The sequence below is a fragment of the Bufo bufo genome, chromosome 9 (assembly GCF_905171765.1).
Source record: "Bufo bufo chromosome 9, aBufBuf1.1, whole genome shotgun sequence".
NCBI lineage: Eukaryota > Metazoa > Chordata > Amphibia > Anura > Bufonidae > Bufo > Bufo bufo.
In genome coordinates, this window is record NC_053397.1 from 109,560,718 (window position 1) to 109,576,726 (window position 16,009).

A 16,009-nucleotide genomic window follows, 5' to 3' on the forward strand; every position below is an offset into this window, starting at 1 on the left:
GCTGGCTACTGGGACCTGAGGTAGTTGGTTCACTAGGACGTGTGGCTGTGGCAGAACGGCCATGTCCTCTCCCAGCACCAGAGGGTCCACTAACACCACCACGACCATGTCCACGTCCGCGTCCGCGTCTCTTATTAGATGTTTTCCTCATTGTTCCCGTTCACCACAATTTTGAGAATGGCAAATTTGGGAATAGTTTTTCAACCCAGAACAAAAAGTGTGCTTTTACGGTCACTACAAATAACTTGACCAGCTAAAACAGTACAGATTTGGTTGAATAGAAATGTCAGGCCTGTTTTTTTTTGCGCTGTGTGACAGGTATAGGTTTAATCACAGAATCAGACTTCTATCTACACGGTAGCGTGTGTCTTAGGTTTTTCTGAATGACACTATCAGCACCTTCAATGTAAGATATCCTTTTTGGGATAGATTTCAAGTAGGCCTCATATACCAGAAACTAGTTATTTTGAGAATGGCAAATTTGGGAATAGTTTTTCAACCCAGAACAAAAAGTGTGCTTTTACGGTCGCTACAAATAACTTGACCAGCTAAAACAGTACAGATTTGGTTGAATAGAAATGTCAGGCCTGTTTTTTTTTTTGCGCTGTGTGACAGGTATAGGTTTAATCACAGAATCAGACTTCTATCTGCACGGTAGCATGTGTCTTAGCTTTTTCTGAATGACACTATCAGCACCTTCAATGTAAGATATCCTTTTTGGGATAGATTTCAAGTAGGCCTCAAATACCAGAAACTAGTTATTTTGAGAATGGCAAATTTGGGAATAGTTTTTCAACCCTGAACAAAAAGTGTGCTTTTACGGTCATTACAAATAACTTGACCAGCTAAAACAGTACAGATTTGGTTGAATAGAAATGTCAGGCCTGGTTTTTTTTGCGCTGTGTGACAGGTATAGGTTTAATCACAGAATCAGACTTCTATCTGCACGGTAGAGTGTGTCTTAGGTTTTTCTGAATGACACTATCAGCACCTTCAATGTAAGATATCCTTTTTGGGATAGATTTCAAGTAGGCCTCATATACCAGAAACTAGTTATTTTGAGAATGGCAAATTTGGGAATAGTTTTTCAACCCAGAACAAAAAGTGTGCTTTTACGGTCACTACAAATAACTTGACCAGCTAAAACAGTACAGATTTGGTTGAATAGAAATGTCAGGTCTATTTTTTAGGCGCTGGGTGACAGGCTCAACTTGCCCCTGATGTAGTATATGGCCAAAAAATAACCACACTATTGATGGTTAAATGCACTTGGGTGACACAGGCTCAGCCTGCACCAGATGTAGAATATGGCCAAAAAATAACCAGACTGTTGATGGTTAAATGCACTTCGGTGACACAGGCTCAGCCTGCAGCTGATGTAGTATATGGCCAAAAAATAACCAGACTGTTGATGGTTAAATGCACTTCTGTGACACAGGCTCAGCCTGCAGCTGATGTAGGATATAGCACAAAATAACCACACTATTGATGGTTAAATACACTTGGTGATAGCTTGTGCTGGCGCACCACAAGTCACAAAATGCTCGCCGATCACCCCAGAAAAAAGTGATCTAAAAACGCTCTGGGCAGCCTCAAAAAAGTGAGCAAGTCGATATTAGCACTTCAATGATCCACAGCTGCAGATCGATCACAGAATGAAGTCTTTTGGAGGAGTTAATCTGCCTAATCTCGCCCTAACGTCGCAGCTGCAACCTCTCCCTATGCTTGAATCAGCAGAGTGACGTGCAGCGCTACGTGACCCAAGCTTATATAGAGGCTGGGTCACATGCTGCACTGGCCAATCACAGCCATGCCAATAGTAGTCAAGGCTATGATGGCCTCTTGGGGCAAGTAGTATGACGCTTGTTGATTGGCTGCTTTGCAGCCTTTCAAAAAGCGACAAGAAAGCGCCGAACACCGAACCCGAACCCGGACTTTTACGAAAATGTTCGGGTTCGGGTCCGTGTCACGGACACCCCAAAATTCGGTACGAACCCGAACTATACAGTTCGGGTTTGCTCATCCCTAACTATGATTACTTTACAGTTGGAAACATGGAATTGTTCTGCGGTTGGAAATATGGAAGCTGTTATGCTGGGACATATATTGGCTGAATACAAGATGATTGAATAGGGAAGATCTCTAATGTATCAAAAGTTATGACTACTATCTATTTGTCCACAAATTTGCCCCCAAATAAGATGGTGTGGATGAGGTGCTCGTTGCTCGGGATGGAGACGGTTGAACATGCGCATATGCATGATGCGCTGTGTTGTCTGCATATATGCGTGCCCGCATTGTGTAGATAGACACAGCGTAAGCGCTTAACATCGCACCTGTTCCGTCTCCGCCCGAAGGGACGCCCATCCATTACGCTTCATAGGGGAGGAGTGGAATAGATTGACGCATGCATATTGCGAATCAAGAGACGCAGAGATTACAGCATGGAGTCCTACTGTCCACTATTGAGATCTAATTACCCTTATGGATCATGCGAAGTACAGCCACAATGCCTCAGCAAGGTAGTTTTTAATGTATATGGCTCAGTTGTTTTTAAGCACAATGGACTTTATATAACTATGTCACTATTATAATATATTGACACTAAGATTAGTACTGCAGATATGGTAACCTATATGGTTGCTACTGACTACGCACATTGCACTTATGCTGTGGTTCACATTGAAGAGTGTTTTAGACTGAATGAATTGTAACATTGTTAAAAGGGGCGTTCACAGTTTATCAATTAGTACTGATTGATTTCATGATGTATAAATGTAGGCACTGTTGCACTTTGTAATTCACTTAGCTTGAAAAAGGTTCTGAGAGAGAACCGAAACGTTGCTGTATGACATGTGTGAATAAATAGCACATTTTTCACTTTTAAGGAGTGCCGTGGATTTTTGCGACTTATATATATATATGGAATTATATACATAACAAACAAGTGTGAAACAACTGAAAATATGTCATATTCTAGGTTATTCAAAGTAGCCACCTTTTGCTTTGATTACTGCTTTGCACAGTCTTGGCGTTCTCTTGATGAGCTTCAAGAGGTAGTCCCCTGAAATGGTTTTCACTTCACAGGTGTGCCCTGTCAGGTTTAATAAGTGGGATTTCTTGCCTTATAAATGGGGTTGGGACCATCAGTGGCGTTGAGGAGAAGTCAGGTGGATACACAGCTGATAGTCCTACTGAATAGACTGTTAGAATTTGTATTATGGCAAGAAAAAAGCAGCTAAGTAAAGAAAAAACGAGTGGCCATCATTACTTTAAGAAATGAAGGTCAGTCAGTCAGCCGAAAAATTGGGAAAACTTTGAAAGTAAGGGCTATTTGACCATGAAGGAGAGTGATGGGGTGCTGCGCCAGATGACCTGGCCTCCACAGTCACCGGACCTGAACCCAATCGAGATGGTTTGGGGTGAGCTGGACTGCAGAGTAAAGGCAAAAGGGCCAACAAGTGCTAAGCATCTCTGGGAACTCCTTCAAGACTGTTGGAAGACCATTTCAGGGGACTACCTCTTGAAGCTCATCAAGAGAACGCCAAGAGTGTGCAAAGCAGTAATCAAAGCAAAAGGTGGCTACTTTGAAGAACCTAGAATATGACATATTTTCAGTTGTTTCACACTTGTTTGTTATGTATATAATTCCACATGTGTTAATTCATAGTTTTGATGCCTTCATAGTCATGAAAATAAAGAAAATTCTTTGAATGAGAAGGTGTGTCCAAACTTTTGGTCTGTACTGTATATATATACATTCAAGGGGTTATCTGAGTTTTTTTTTTTTTGTCCTTTGTATGTTTCTAACTAGGCAAATGTAAGGACTTTACAATTCACTTACTTTATCTCCAGTTGCTCCTTTCTTAGATTTCACTGAGGGTCACATGACCCGTGATGTCTGCTTTTCTCCATGCTCTGATAAAGTTTTGTGCACTGAGAGAACAGATATGTGCCTGTACACTAGACCTCACTGTGCTCACCACATCCCCCTACACTGCCATCTGCTTGGATTTTTGAGAAAAAACATTAACTCCTTCAGCTGCACAGACTCGGGCTGAAGGCTTTACTGAGTAGCTGCAGGCAGTGAGGAGACAAATGCTGGGCACAGGAGTTGACAAAGGAGTTCTGCAGAGCATTGCACAAGAACAGATAGGGGGAAGATCCTGTGTGTTTCAGCAGTGTCATTATACAGCTGGGACTTGTAGTCCCACAAATACAACATGCTGCTGAATATCTCAGCAATCACACATGTCACTCAGGGCAGGACTTGTATTCAAACCCTTTGCAGAGCAGGAGGAGGGGCAGAGATTGTTGTTATTGCAGGTAAACAAAGGGCCAGAAAAGAACCAGGGAAATGAGGAAATATATATTTTTTTCTCTAAAACTTGCTTAGTTTAGTTATATATTGCTGTGCATCAGATTTACAGTGCTATATTTTTTTTCATAACTGGGACAACCCCTTTAAGGCCAGGTTAACATCAGCACCGTATAAAATGGAAGCACTGGATTCAACATATTCCAGTCACAAACAGCTCCTGACACATCCCATTTACAGATTCCCTGGTTTGTGTTATGTTTTCCGGAAATTCTGCTGGACAAAATACTAGCATGCAGTGGTATTTTGGGCTTTTTTTTGTGGACTAAATATCTTTAATTCCAAACATGACCGATTTCTTATTTTAGAAGATGATCTGTCAACAGTCTGCAAAAACAATTGTTCATTGCTAGATTTCACCTAACAAATATTTGTTATAAATGAAATCGTCCATATTATTATTATTTTTTTTTTATTAGAAAAAAAAATGTTATTTTCCATACAAATTTAATCCACAACATTATTAATTTTCTTCTTTTTATACCTTAATCCTTAGCCCCAGTTCACCCCCCAACCCTCCCTCCCCTTGCGATGCCTAGAGGTACTCGTCAAGGCTGCCCACTTTCCCCATTGTTATTTGATATCTATATTGAGCCCCTCGCTGCTAGAGTTAGGCAAGACTCAATGGGTTTGGGATACTAGGAGTAGACCGCGTCTCCTTTCCCCTCCATCAACAAGAACAGAGAAGGGATAACGATGGGGTTAAAGGCAGGGAAACTTAAGACTTCAAAATCCCCCATGCCTTATTCCATTTCTACTCAATATTTATTTAAATGATTTGACGGGAGATCTGGGTCAGAAGATCAAGATCTCTCAACTTTATAAATTCTTATTGGAAGCACTATTTAATAATACTTGCTCCCCTGGACAATGGGCCTGGGGGGCTGAATTTTTAATGAACCAATTCGATAATTGGGGAAATATAATGGTTAATTTAAGATTATTGTCTCACAATTTTAATCAAGTTTTGGTGCAATTTAATATATTACATAGAATATATGTCACGCCAGTATGGCTTAATAAACATGGTTTGATAAATACCTCTAATTGTCTAATTGTGTGATTTACCTGGGGCTGACTATTTACATATGTTTTGGTCCTGTAGACTATTAACAGAATATTGGGGGGCAATCACTAAACTTATTACCCAAAAACTGAAAGTAGTGAACCCCTACATTGTAGAATGTTGGATACTGGGTGATCTCTCCCAGGTTAATTGGCATAAGTATAAAAGGTTTCTCTTGATTAAAATAATGTTTTTAGCGAGACTCTTAATTGCACGAGTTTGGTGTGTATACTTGGCTAAATTTGGTTAGTAAGATTAAAAGATATGAAAGAATCCTATATAAACAAATAAATATTGAGTAGAAATGGAATACGATATGGGGGATTTGGAAGGCTTAAGTTTCCCTGCCTTCAACCCCATCATTATCCCTTCTCTGTTCTTGTTGATGGAGGGGAAAGGAGACGCGGTCTACTCCTAGTATCCCAAACCCCTCGAGTCTTGCCTAACTCTAGCAGCGAGGGGCTCAATATAGATATCAAATAACAATGGGAAGAGTGGGCAGCCTTGACGAGTACCTCTAGTCAAGGAAAAACTCCTTGTCAAACTCCCATTGACATTTAATTTCACAATAGGGGACTTATATAGAAGCTTGATCATATTTATAAACCTAATACCAAAACTCATTCCTCATAAAACCCTCCAAAGGAATCCCCAATCCACCCTGTTAAACGCCTTAGATGCGTCTAATGACAGAATGGAGTGAGAGACTCCCCCCCCCCCCCGGAGGATTGCATATTCGCAAACAGACGATGCAGATTGAGATGAGTACCCTTATTAGGAATAAACCCATTCTGATCAGGGTGTATAATTGATAAAATAACCTTGGATTGCCTTATAGACAGAATCCTTGAGAGGAGCTTCATATCTGTATTCAGTAAAGAAATCGGCCTATATGACCCCATATCTATGGAATCCTTACCCTTTTTCAATATTAGTATTATTACTGCCACTATCAATGACTCTGGAAGGCTACCCTCCTCGAATGATTCTGTAAACACCCTTAGGAGACAAGGAGCGATAACCTCCCAATATTTGCGATAGAATTCATACGGGAATCCATCTGACCTAGGGGAGGAATTTCCCAAACGCGCCTTCAATGCGGCCTCTAACTCCTCTAGAGAGAGATTTACATCAAAAGATTCTCTTTGAGTTTCAGTAAGAACTGGAAGGGAGATAGAGTCCAAATATGAACCCATCTCTTTGTCTGAGATAGCCTTATCTGAGTTATATAATTCTGAGAAATGCTTCAAAAAGGTTTCCATTATATGGTCTTGATCTTCAATAATTATACCCTCAGATAATCGAATACTGACCATCTCTTTTTTTTATATTGATTAGAAATCACCCTTGCTAGGAGTTTCCCTGGTCTGTCTGATTCGGCAAAATATTTTTGCCCCTTAAAAAAGCCTTTATTTTGGCCTTATTTTAATGAAGTCTCTCATAGAAGATGGCAGCTAGCCTAAGTTGTCAACATTATGCAGGTCAGAGCAAATACAAATACAAGTCAAGCAATGTACTAAAATAACCAAATCACTTATTATTCACTTATTATTTAAATAATTTAATTTACAAAAAAGAAAAATACATAACATCAAACACCAGAATAAGTTACAATAAATATTTCACAATAAACAGAGGAAAATAAAAACATTTTATAGAAAATATATAAAATCATTTGTTTCTGCCATAGCTCTACAATTACACAGAAAGACTTAAGAGTTTCAGCTCTGCATTCCCTATCATGTAATATTAGAGCTTGAAATACAGTGGCCAGCACTGGAAAAGCCATCCAGCCTGGTAGAAGTTAACCAAGAGGCCATTGTCCCTGCATCAAGAGAATCATCTTTGTCAGTGCAATGTCAAGAAACATAAATACAACATCATAAAGTCTTCCTTATAAAAAAAATATAAAATTAACAATCTGTATCTTAAATAAATATGACTTTTAAATATATTTAAAGGGAGATTACATTTATAAGACTGACAACAGGGTGACATCAGATGGGACACTGAAGAGAGGTCAATGTTTGTAAGAACAATTAAAATTGCAGGAAGAGGCTTGAGATGCCTTGTTTATGATAGAACAAAGTGATTTAACAAATTAATCCTATCTAATCCTCAGGAGACACTTTAGTCCTTGACTTTATAGTACATAAACTGTATATTTTGTGGTCTGGAACATTGCTATCATCTACCATGCAAATTCAAGTAATGTTAACATAATCTCTTATACTGACAATTTTCTGTCCTTACTTGAAGCACAATAGAAAAGCACAATGATGGTGTCCCATGATAATGTAAAAACATGCATATCACCTTATTGCCTAAAACAACCCAAGATTCAAGTAATTTAGCAGCTTTAAACACACACAACATTAAAGGGGAGATAAATCAAAGCTGGTGTAAAGGCTAAGTTGCTTAAAACTGGCTTAGCTGCCATAGAAACTAGTCAGATTCCATCTTTCATTTTCCAAAGGAGCTCTGAAAAATGAAAGATGGAATGTTATTTGTTGCTATGGGAAACTAAGCCAGCTTTCCTTCACACCAGTTTTGAAAAATCTCACCTTAAGTATGCTTATTAAAACAAAAAAAGAAAGTTACCCAGGTCTTATTTTCTATTCATGTAGTAACAGTCATTGCATAAACTCTACGAGGAAAATGTATTATATGCATAACTATTCATGCCTGGTCCTGTGTCTTGTCACTTAGTGGACATGAACATCCACTGTTAAAAGACAATGTAGCCCAATATGTATGTTAACATTCATAGCTCCACATAGGGGCCAGTTATTTACTGGAATTATTGAAAATTGTGGATATGTGAAAATGCCCTCCTAAGGTGTGACTACAATATTATATATCCACACAATGGCTGCATTGATAAATGACAGCCTAAGTTTGGACTTATTTACTTTAATCCAGAATGGAAGTAGCATGAAAGTTCCTGCCTTGTTATTTCTAAAGATACATCTAAGTATGTATCTATACTATGATGTAAAATAAATAATCTGGAGCACAGACAATAAATATAACAAATTCAAGATTATCAGTATATAATGTGAATTTTCATATGAACAACTTGTATACAAAAATGCTGACAAACTACTACAACTATAACTCTACAGTAGACGTAGATCTGCCAGCAGCACTTATGTGGCCACCTGCATTTCAGTTACAAGTATGCTGTAACAATTCTTAGCAATCCTTAAGGGGGTGTCTCTCTTCAGCAAATAGTAATTATGTAGAGGAAGTTAATGTGGATTTTAAGTGGCTTGCATTAACTTACTCTACATCAGTGTTCCTCAACTCCAGTCCTCAGGGCCCACCTGCTGTTCATGATTTGAGAATATCCCACAGAATGAAAACCTGTGGTAAGTCCTGATGCATTGACACTAATGCTTACCTGCTCAATACTGAGGAAATCCTGAAAACATGACCGGTAGGTGGGCCCTGAGGACTGGAGTTAAAGAACACTGCTCTACATAATAAATGCTACTTGCTAAAGTAAGAAAACCCCTTTAACAGTGTTGATGGCTGTTCCTTTTTAGGGCATGAAAACCCTTACAGTTCTGACGAGCGCTCTTTCAGTAGTATAGCAGGGTTTACTTCTTCCAGTGCAGAGTTTGAACTTGCATTAATGGTTGCTGACTCACTCAGTTTGCTTTTTAACACACGAAATGAGACAAAAGGGCAGTCTTTAACATTTTGGCAGATGAGTTTTTGTAAAGACGCTGAGTTCACTATGTCAAAGCCAACTTTTCCACCAAAAGTGCTAGGTTTCCAGTATTCAGGAGAGCAAATTGGGTTACCCATTAGACCTTTTAAGGAAAATGGAGCACCAAGTTCAACCATGGTCTCTCCAAATATTGCACCTGGACGGGGCTTTTCCACCAAAAGTCCTGGGTATAACTCCATAGCATCAATGTCTCCATAGAGTTCTTCAAGTTCCGCAGACATTTCTTTCTCTCCTAAAATGAAAATAGTGTAAGTTGTTAGCACTGAACGTAGCAAAAATATATTAGAGGTCATATTTCCTTAATTTGAAGCTTCTCATCTACAATTTCAAAATGTTTACATGATTTTTAGGGTGCCTATTCCCAAAGCTTAAAACAACCTGTAGTATTTTCCCTGAAGCAGTTACATTACTTAGACTTGTAAATCTGGTTTACAAAACAGTTCTAACATACCACCAATGCAATTATCGCTTATATAAAACATTACAATATTTTTGTAATGATGAGAAAATAGAAGTTCAATTTTTTTTTAAACACAGTCAATGTTAAATTCTGAGAAACACTCTGTATGTGGATATAGTGATCAATGAACATCAGGCAACCACTTGATTCACATACATAGAGAAGATTTTGTCTTCAGTCTTAGTACAAGATGATGCCGTTAACTAATTTGCATTAGTTGAAGGTCTAAAGCTCTTTAGTTTGCATGAATTTATAAAGGAGTTGTCTGATTGGTAAACACAAAGTTAATCTGTGCAGAAACTGTTCATTGTAATCTCCTGTGCGTGTCTGTGATTTCAGCATTATTGTTTTAACTACACGCTGTCACTTCTTAACAATGATGTTTAGTAAGAACTAGGACTCCCCGTGACTTATGAAATTAAACAAAACCATACAATTAACCCCATGGCTTGAGCAGCTCCCTGCAGTAGTAATGAAAAGACGCAGTTAAAATCTTACCAGTGAGCTCCTCAAAGGATTTGAAAGGTTTCAGCATAAAACGCTTCCTGTATTCGTTTAAGGATTGGTATCTCATCTCTCTGCTTTGCTCGATGGAAGCCATGGCCACTCTAAACACAGCTGCAGGAAAGTTTCTACCACCAGCCACCTATTTAAGAGAAATAAAAAATTATATATATATATATATATAGAGAGAGAGAGAGAGAGACAGAGAGAGAGAATACAGATATAATGATATATGGTTAATAATGTTTTTTACCCTTCCAGCACTTTGCTTGCCAAACGATTCAACCATCTGTGATATTCCGTGTTCCAGCATGACAGAATTATTGTAAAGAAATTGTTGATAGTTGTATTCCTTGTCACTTATCAGGAAAGAGTCTGGCAGAAGAGGATGCCAATGGTACAGAGTATTGAACTCTGCAGCAATTCGATTCTGGTACTGGAATCTTTGGTTAAACAGCAACTCTGGGTCAAACTTCAGCTTAAAGTGATACCCACTTAGATGCTGTACATAATCTTCAATTACAATCTTGATGGTTTCACCTTTAAGAAAATTACATAGATATATTATACTCCAGGGTGAACAGATTAACAATGAAATACTGTACATTTTAGACACTTTTTGAAAGCGTCATTACAGAGGATTCCCATCTTATAAAGTGATGGCATATCACTAGCATATACCATCACTAATGATTTCACATTTACTGTTATATCTCTACAGTGGCGCTGTCAACCACCCGACTGTGCAGATAACTGCAGACAGTCCTATTCATTTGAATAAACCTATGCTGCAGTTCCTCTTGGGTGCCAATGCACAGAGAGAGACTGTGAAGGTCATGGGGCACTGAATCAGGACTGAGTCCCCTTCATTCTCTTGATTTTTTTTTAGAATGGTTTCTTATAAAATACATTTAAAAAGTGTATTTTGTAGCAAGCATAGCCAATACACATCTCTGCTGACATATGTGTGACAAAATCAATTAATTTGCCCCATGCTAGCTTGGCCAAACAACTGCATCTGTTGTAGTTATGTGCCATCATACAAGATTATTTCTGATCCATTTGACAACACAAGTAACAACCTGATAAAGATTATGTGAACAAGATAATATTGAAATGATGTAATGACGTTCCTTTAACACATAACAGTATTTAAACTTACCAATCAAAATAAGCCTTGTAGTTTGGAACAGACGTTCATCATCCCACTCAGGATGCTCCTGCACAAGAATGTCACAGACTCGATTGTGTTCTCTTAGCCAAATGGTAGCATACATCATCAAACCTGGGACAAGACCAAAGACTTCCTGCCCAACAGCAAGTTTAAGATGTTCTGGCACATGTGGTGGATATAGCATCACAACCCCAGTTTCATTTACTGTTGGAGGATACATCTCGCCATCAATAATCTATAGTAAAAATATATGTATATGATTAATATAATGTTTCTCAGTTTACATAAATGACAGCAGAGAATTGTACAGAATGTATTTGGGGTACACTCTGAAATAAGATAATCACCTGGTATTTCAACTTTCCATCCTCCTTTAGTCGTAGCTGGTGTTGTCTGTCTAAAGTTTCTCCATAGATGTGACTTAAATCGACCTGAAGAACATATTTACAGTCTTACTTAGAATCATTTTAGAATTGCATGTAGATTAAGTTACAAACAATATAATAAAACACAAACAAATGAAACACAAGCCATTATGCTCTTACCCCATGGCCCAAAGCTTTAGTGAAGGCAGCGCCTCTCTTGACATCAGTTTTAAAAAACTGATGTGTAAAGTGTTGTGCAAAGAATGCAAACATGATATTAGTTTCTTGTGGGTCAGGGATAAACTGTCTTCTCAGTAAGAACTTCTCAACAACTACCTTGACACTTGGGAGTTCCTTCTTTCCTGAAAGACATAGGAATAGGAGATTAAGAAATTAGCACAACTTCTGTCTCAGAAAAGGTTATGTTGGGTGTGAACATAGTTATCTGATATGAATAGAAACAAAAAATCTTTTTGAAACAGATGAAAAGTGCTATTGGTAGAAGTCAATGTACACTATGACTGGATCAGTGCATGACTAGCATGCGTCAACTATGTTCATGTTTGAAATTGATTTACTGCATTACAATTACACTTTATGGAATGCAGATATTAAGGTTTTACAACAAATGCCTATTGGTTTAATACAATGTGATATGATATAGTCTAACAAAGGCTTGAACTATTTCAGGCAAATAACCTACCTTTAACTCCCATTGGTGTTGGGCAGTCTTCCCCTACTGGTGGCAATGATCGAGTATAGTATGAAATGTTGGAATATGCTTCCCAGTTTTTATAATCATAGTAGCTGTTGTAGGTAGGTGGGCTATCGATCAAGTGAGACCTTGCTGTAAAAGAGGCAAAAAATAAATCACCATCTGTGAGAATAATCATAGACATGCTGCATAGGCTATTGGTCAAGATTGGACAAGACTTTAGGTAATTGTCAGCTGAACAACTTTTATTAAGCCAGTTCCTCTATTCATATATTGTGCACCTCTGAGGTGGATTGCTGAGAGATATTTGTGATCCAACACATTTTTTGCCATCAAGGAACAAAGATGCTAGATGATGGAATTTATTGTTTGGCAAATTCAAGTGAAAATTGTAAAACTATCTAAGGACAGTGTTGAAGGTTTATCTGTCAAGGAAATTCTCACAGCATATTCCAGCCTCACCATTATGGTATTTATTATTTAATATAAAATGTTCATATCATATGGCTTTATAACTGTAAATAAATTTAAGCTATGTCTCATGAAGCATATCAGGGCTTCATTATCTGGGGTTCCTAGTGGTGGAGTTTCTGGCTCTGTAAATTAATATCAAGCTTAATAATGTAGTAGAGAGAAATATACAGTGTTCTCCCATCTACAAGGAACAGAATTTAGGTAGACAAGGTATTCTTATCTCAGGTTCTCTCTATACTATGTAGGAAGGAATTTCCTGTGAAACCAGCAATGGAATTTGACTACTAGCCTAAGAACAGCAGAATATAGACAAGAGGTCTACTTACATGTTAACACATATTGCATAATCCTATCTCGCAGGAATGAAATATTGTTAATTATATTCCATATGCCTTTAAAGTGAGTTAAGATGTAGTGAACAGTGTTGGGTGAAGGCTTTAAGGTGACTCTCAGCCATGTTAAAAGTTCCGCTGCAGAGAGAGAAAAGAATAGAGATTACAATCTACTTTACAAAATCACCCAGTGACACAGAAGGAGAATTGTGGAGCTACTTACGTGAAGTGCAGTTTTCACCATAATATCCTGTCCTTGTGCAATCACATTCATATCTCTCATAGCCAATAGTCATGCACACACCTCGGTTCTGACATGGGTTAGAGCAGCAAGGGTTGGCTGGAAAAATCAAATACATTAATGAAACGTTATAGTTCAATCTCAAATTTTATTATTATTGAAGTTGCTGAGCGCAGGTTAATCTGTAACTATACTGTATTCAATTTAGAAGCAGCTTAGATACATTGAACTGACTTGTAATTGAATTTTAACCCTTTGGGTAAATGTGTAAATGAGTTAACAGACCGGTGGAAAACCACAGACAGTAACACATTAAAATATTACGAGATGTTCCAAATAATAAACTCACCTCTGCTATATCAGGCTAACTCAAAGCTGTGCTACATCAGTAGACTACAACCTGGCTACAAGCTCAATTCAACATACTGTCTCTTCCAATAGTATATGTGTTATATAAGCATTCTTATGTTCTATAAAATATCAACTTATGATGATCTACAGAAGAGGATTTTACTTTCTAAAAGCCAATAACAATGAAACTTATAAACATTACCAATTGCTGCTGCTAAACTTTAGAAAAAAATAAACAAATATAACATTGTATTAGGAAAATTTGTGAACATTTACCTGCATATGAAGAAATGAGGAGGGAAAATAAGAAAAGCCCAAGTGTAATCATTCCAGCGGTGGATGGATTGTAGCAGGAATCTGTAGTAATTGTAGTACTGTGGACTCCTGCTCTCTGAGAACACATGCTGACTGCTGGCACTTATATAGCAAAAGCATGTCCCTCCCTTGGTGGGCGGGCAGAACATGAACATGAGACGTCAGGGTCTTTTACCTTGTTACTTCCGTCTTCTGTGCTGTGCATGAAATGGAAGACACACACTATATTCTTAATCCTTTATTTACTGCTAGACTAAAGAAAAGAGCAAGTCCTCCTCTTTTGAAGAAGTTTGTAAAAGCAGAATGCACGGAGATCTATTGATGTGCTTAAATGTAAAAGGAACTCTTCTCAGCACTACCTTGTCTAAAGAGAATCATTAGCAAGCTTCTTAGCTGAGAATACTTGGTTCATACATATCACTTTTGCTAATGTAATATTGATAGGGAAGAAAACTTTTAAGGAGAGAAATGAATAATCTTATGATAGAACCTCAGAAGGAAATAGGCACGACCTACCGTATTATGGGTAAGAATTAATTGCCATTTTGCTAATAGAATCCTCTTCTGGGGTTTCTACCAGTCAGTAGATCTAGGAACTACTAGAATAGCTTTCTGCATATATGATTCCCACTTTTGAGCAGGCAGATGAGTAGTTTAGTCCAGTAGATGACCCAGTCTACAGTACATATTTTACCTGGAGAATCTAAGCCGGGAGCAGGAAGGAAGCCTACAACTTCTCAGAACTGCTGCCACTGAGTCTATCATTTTTTTGTTAATGGTTAAAAAGGTAAAGCCATTAACTATAGGGTTGCCTTCCATAGACACTGCAGTTCTGAAGAACTTTTGTTATGATGTTCATGAAAATAGAATTCTTCTAGGAGTGTAGATAGGAAATCTCAGGAGAAGCTCTGGCACTCCGGTGAGTCCTGTAGCTTCTTAATTGTTATCTTTAAATGCTGTTCATACTCAGAGTGCCACACTTTTAGTGGCAACTGGTATGAGCAAGATTATCAAGGCACTGGTCTTGTTTGCTTTTTCTCCCATGAATCTTCCAGATTCTCAGTCAAAATCAACTGACCCAACATTATCTTCTATACCTAGATGATAGAATGCTATGTTTCTTGAGAGACCTTTATACATTGCATTATACAGTATTTTACTATGTTTCATTTGTTTTAATGCTTAGGGCTAGTAATGTCTTTTCTAAGTGTGTCTCTGCATTCCATTAATATCTTCACATCAAAGTCTTAGGTAATACAGTTTCTCTACTGCAGCTTGTTAGGCAACACTGATAGTATCCTGAGATCACTCATAAAAGGAGCACAGATACTTTTGCAAAAAAAGGCTGTTTTCAATATCCTAAATGTGGTAAGAAGTTAATGTCTTATATATCAAGTTGATGCCTATTCAGATGAATGTGTTTACTAAAACACTGTTATTTGTCAGTCACTTGTTGATAATGTCCATATGGTATAAAATGCTAGTGCCAAAAATCACTGTTATATATCAATTAATACCAGTGTCCATATAATGTAAGACATTTTATTTATACATTGGTGCAGGAGTGTTCTCTGCTGTCAATTAGTTAGATGGTAAAATCAATTGCGCAACAGAGTTTCTCACCAATCCTCAAGATCTTTCAGGATATGTTGTGATTTGTAGTGCTTCGTGGCAGGAGTTTACTGGGGGAGCTCACACTGATGTTCTTCACTCATATTCTGCTTCACCCCACTCACTGCTTGCCTCTACGTCTCGCTGCACCTTGCAGTTCTCCTTGTGTGTCGGCAGACTCTCCTTACACATGCACTCTCTGTAAGTATAAAGTCAGGATTTTCACTTTAGTACTTGATAGAAAATACCGCCATATGTCAGAAAACGGATTTGTCACCCCGGGAGAG

The 16,009-nt window shown here is 38.0% G+C and overlaps 1 protein-coding gene across 1 annotated transcript; it reads right to left on the reverse strand.

The window, feature by feature from the left end:
• Positions 1-6,994: 6,994 nt before the first annotated feature.
• PTGS2 (prostaglandin-endoperoxide synthase 2) lies at positions 6,995-14,184 on the reverse strand. Its single transcript, XM_040407504.1, has 10 exons — positions 14,073-14,184; positions 13,428-13,544; positions 13,199-13,342; positions 12,387-12,530; positions 11,864-12,045; positions 11,666-11,749; positions 11,307-11,553; positions 10,398-10,684; positions 10,139-10,286; positions 6,995-9,412 (listed from the first exon to the last, which is right to left on the reverse strand). Exons 1-10 carry the CDS (start codon positions 14,122-14,124, stop codon positions 9,006-9,008), a joined length of 1,812 nt encoding a protein of 603 aa, XP_040263438.1. The 5' UTR covers positions 14,125-14,184; the 3' UTR covers positions 6,995-9,005.
• Positions 14,185-16,009: the final 1,825 nt, after the last annotated feature.

Coding starts and splice junctions, on each gene's coding strand:
- PTGS2 (XM_040407504.1), bottom strand. CDS start 14,124: ATGATTACACTTGGGCTTTTCTTATTTTCCCTCCTCATTTCTTCATAT. Junction 12,531..13,198: donor TATGCAATATGTGTTAACAT/GTAAGTAGACCT, acceptor CCTCTTTTACAG/CAAGGTCTCACTTGATCGAT. Junction 10,685..11,306: donor TACAAGGCTTATTTTGATTG/GTAAGTTTAAAT, acceptor ATTTTCTTAAAG/GTGAAACCATCAAGATTGTA.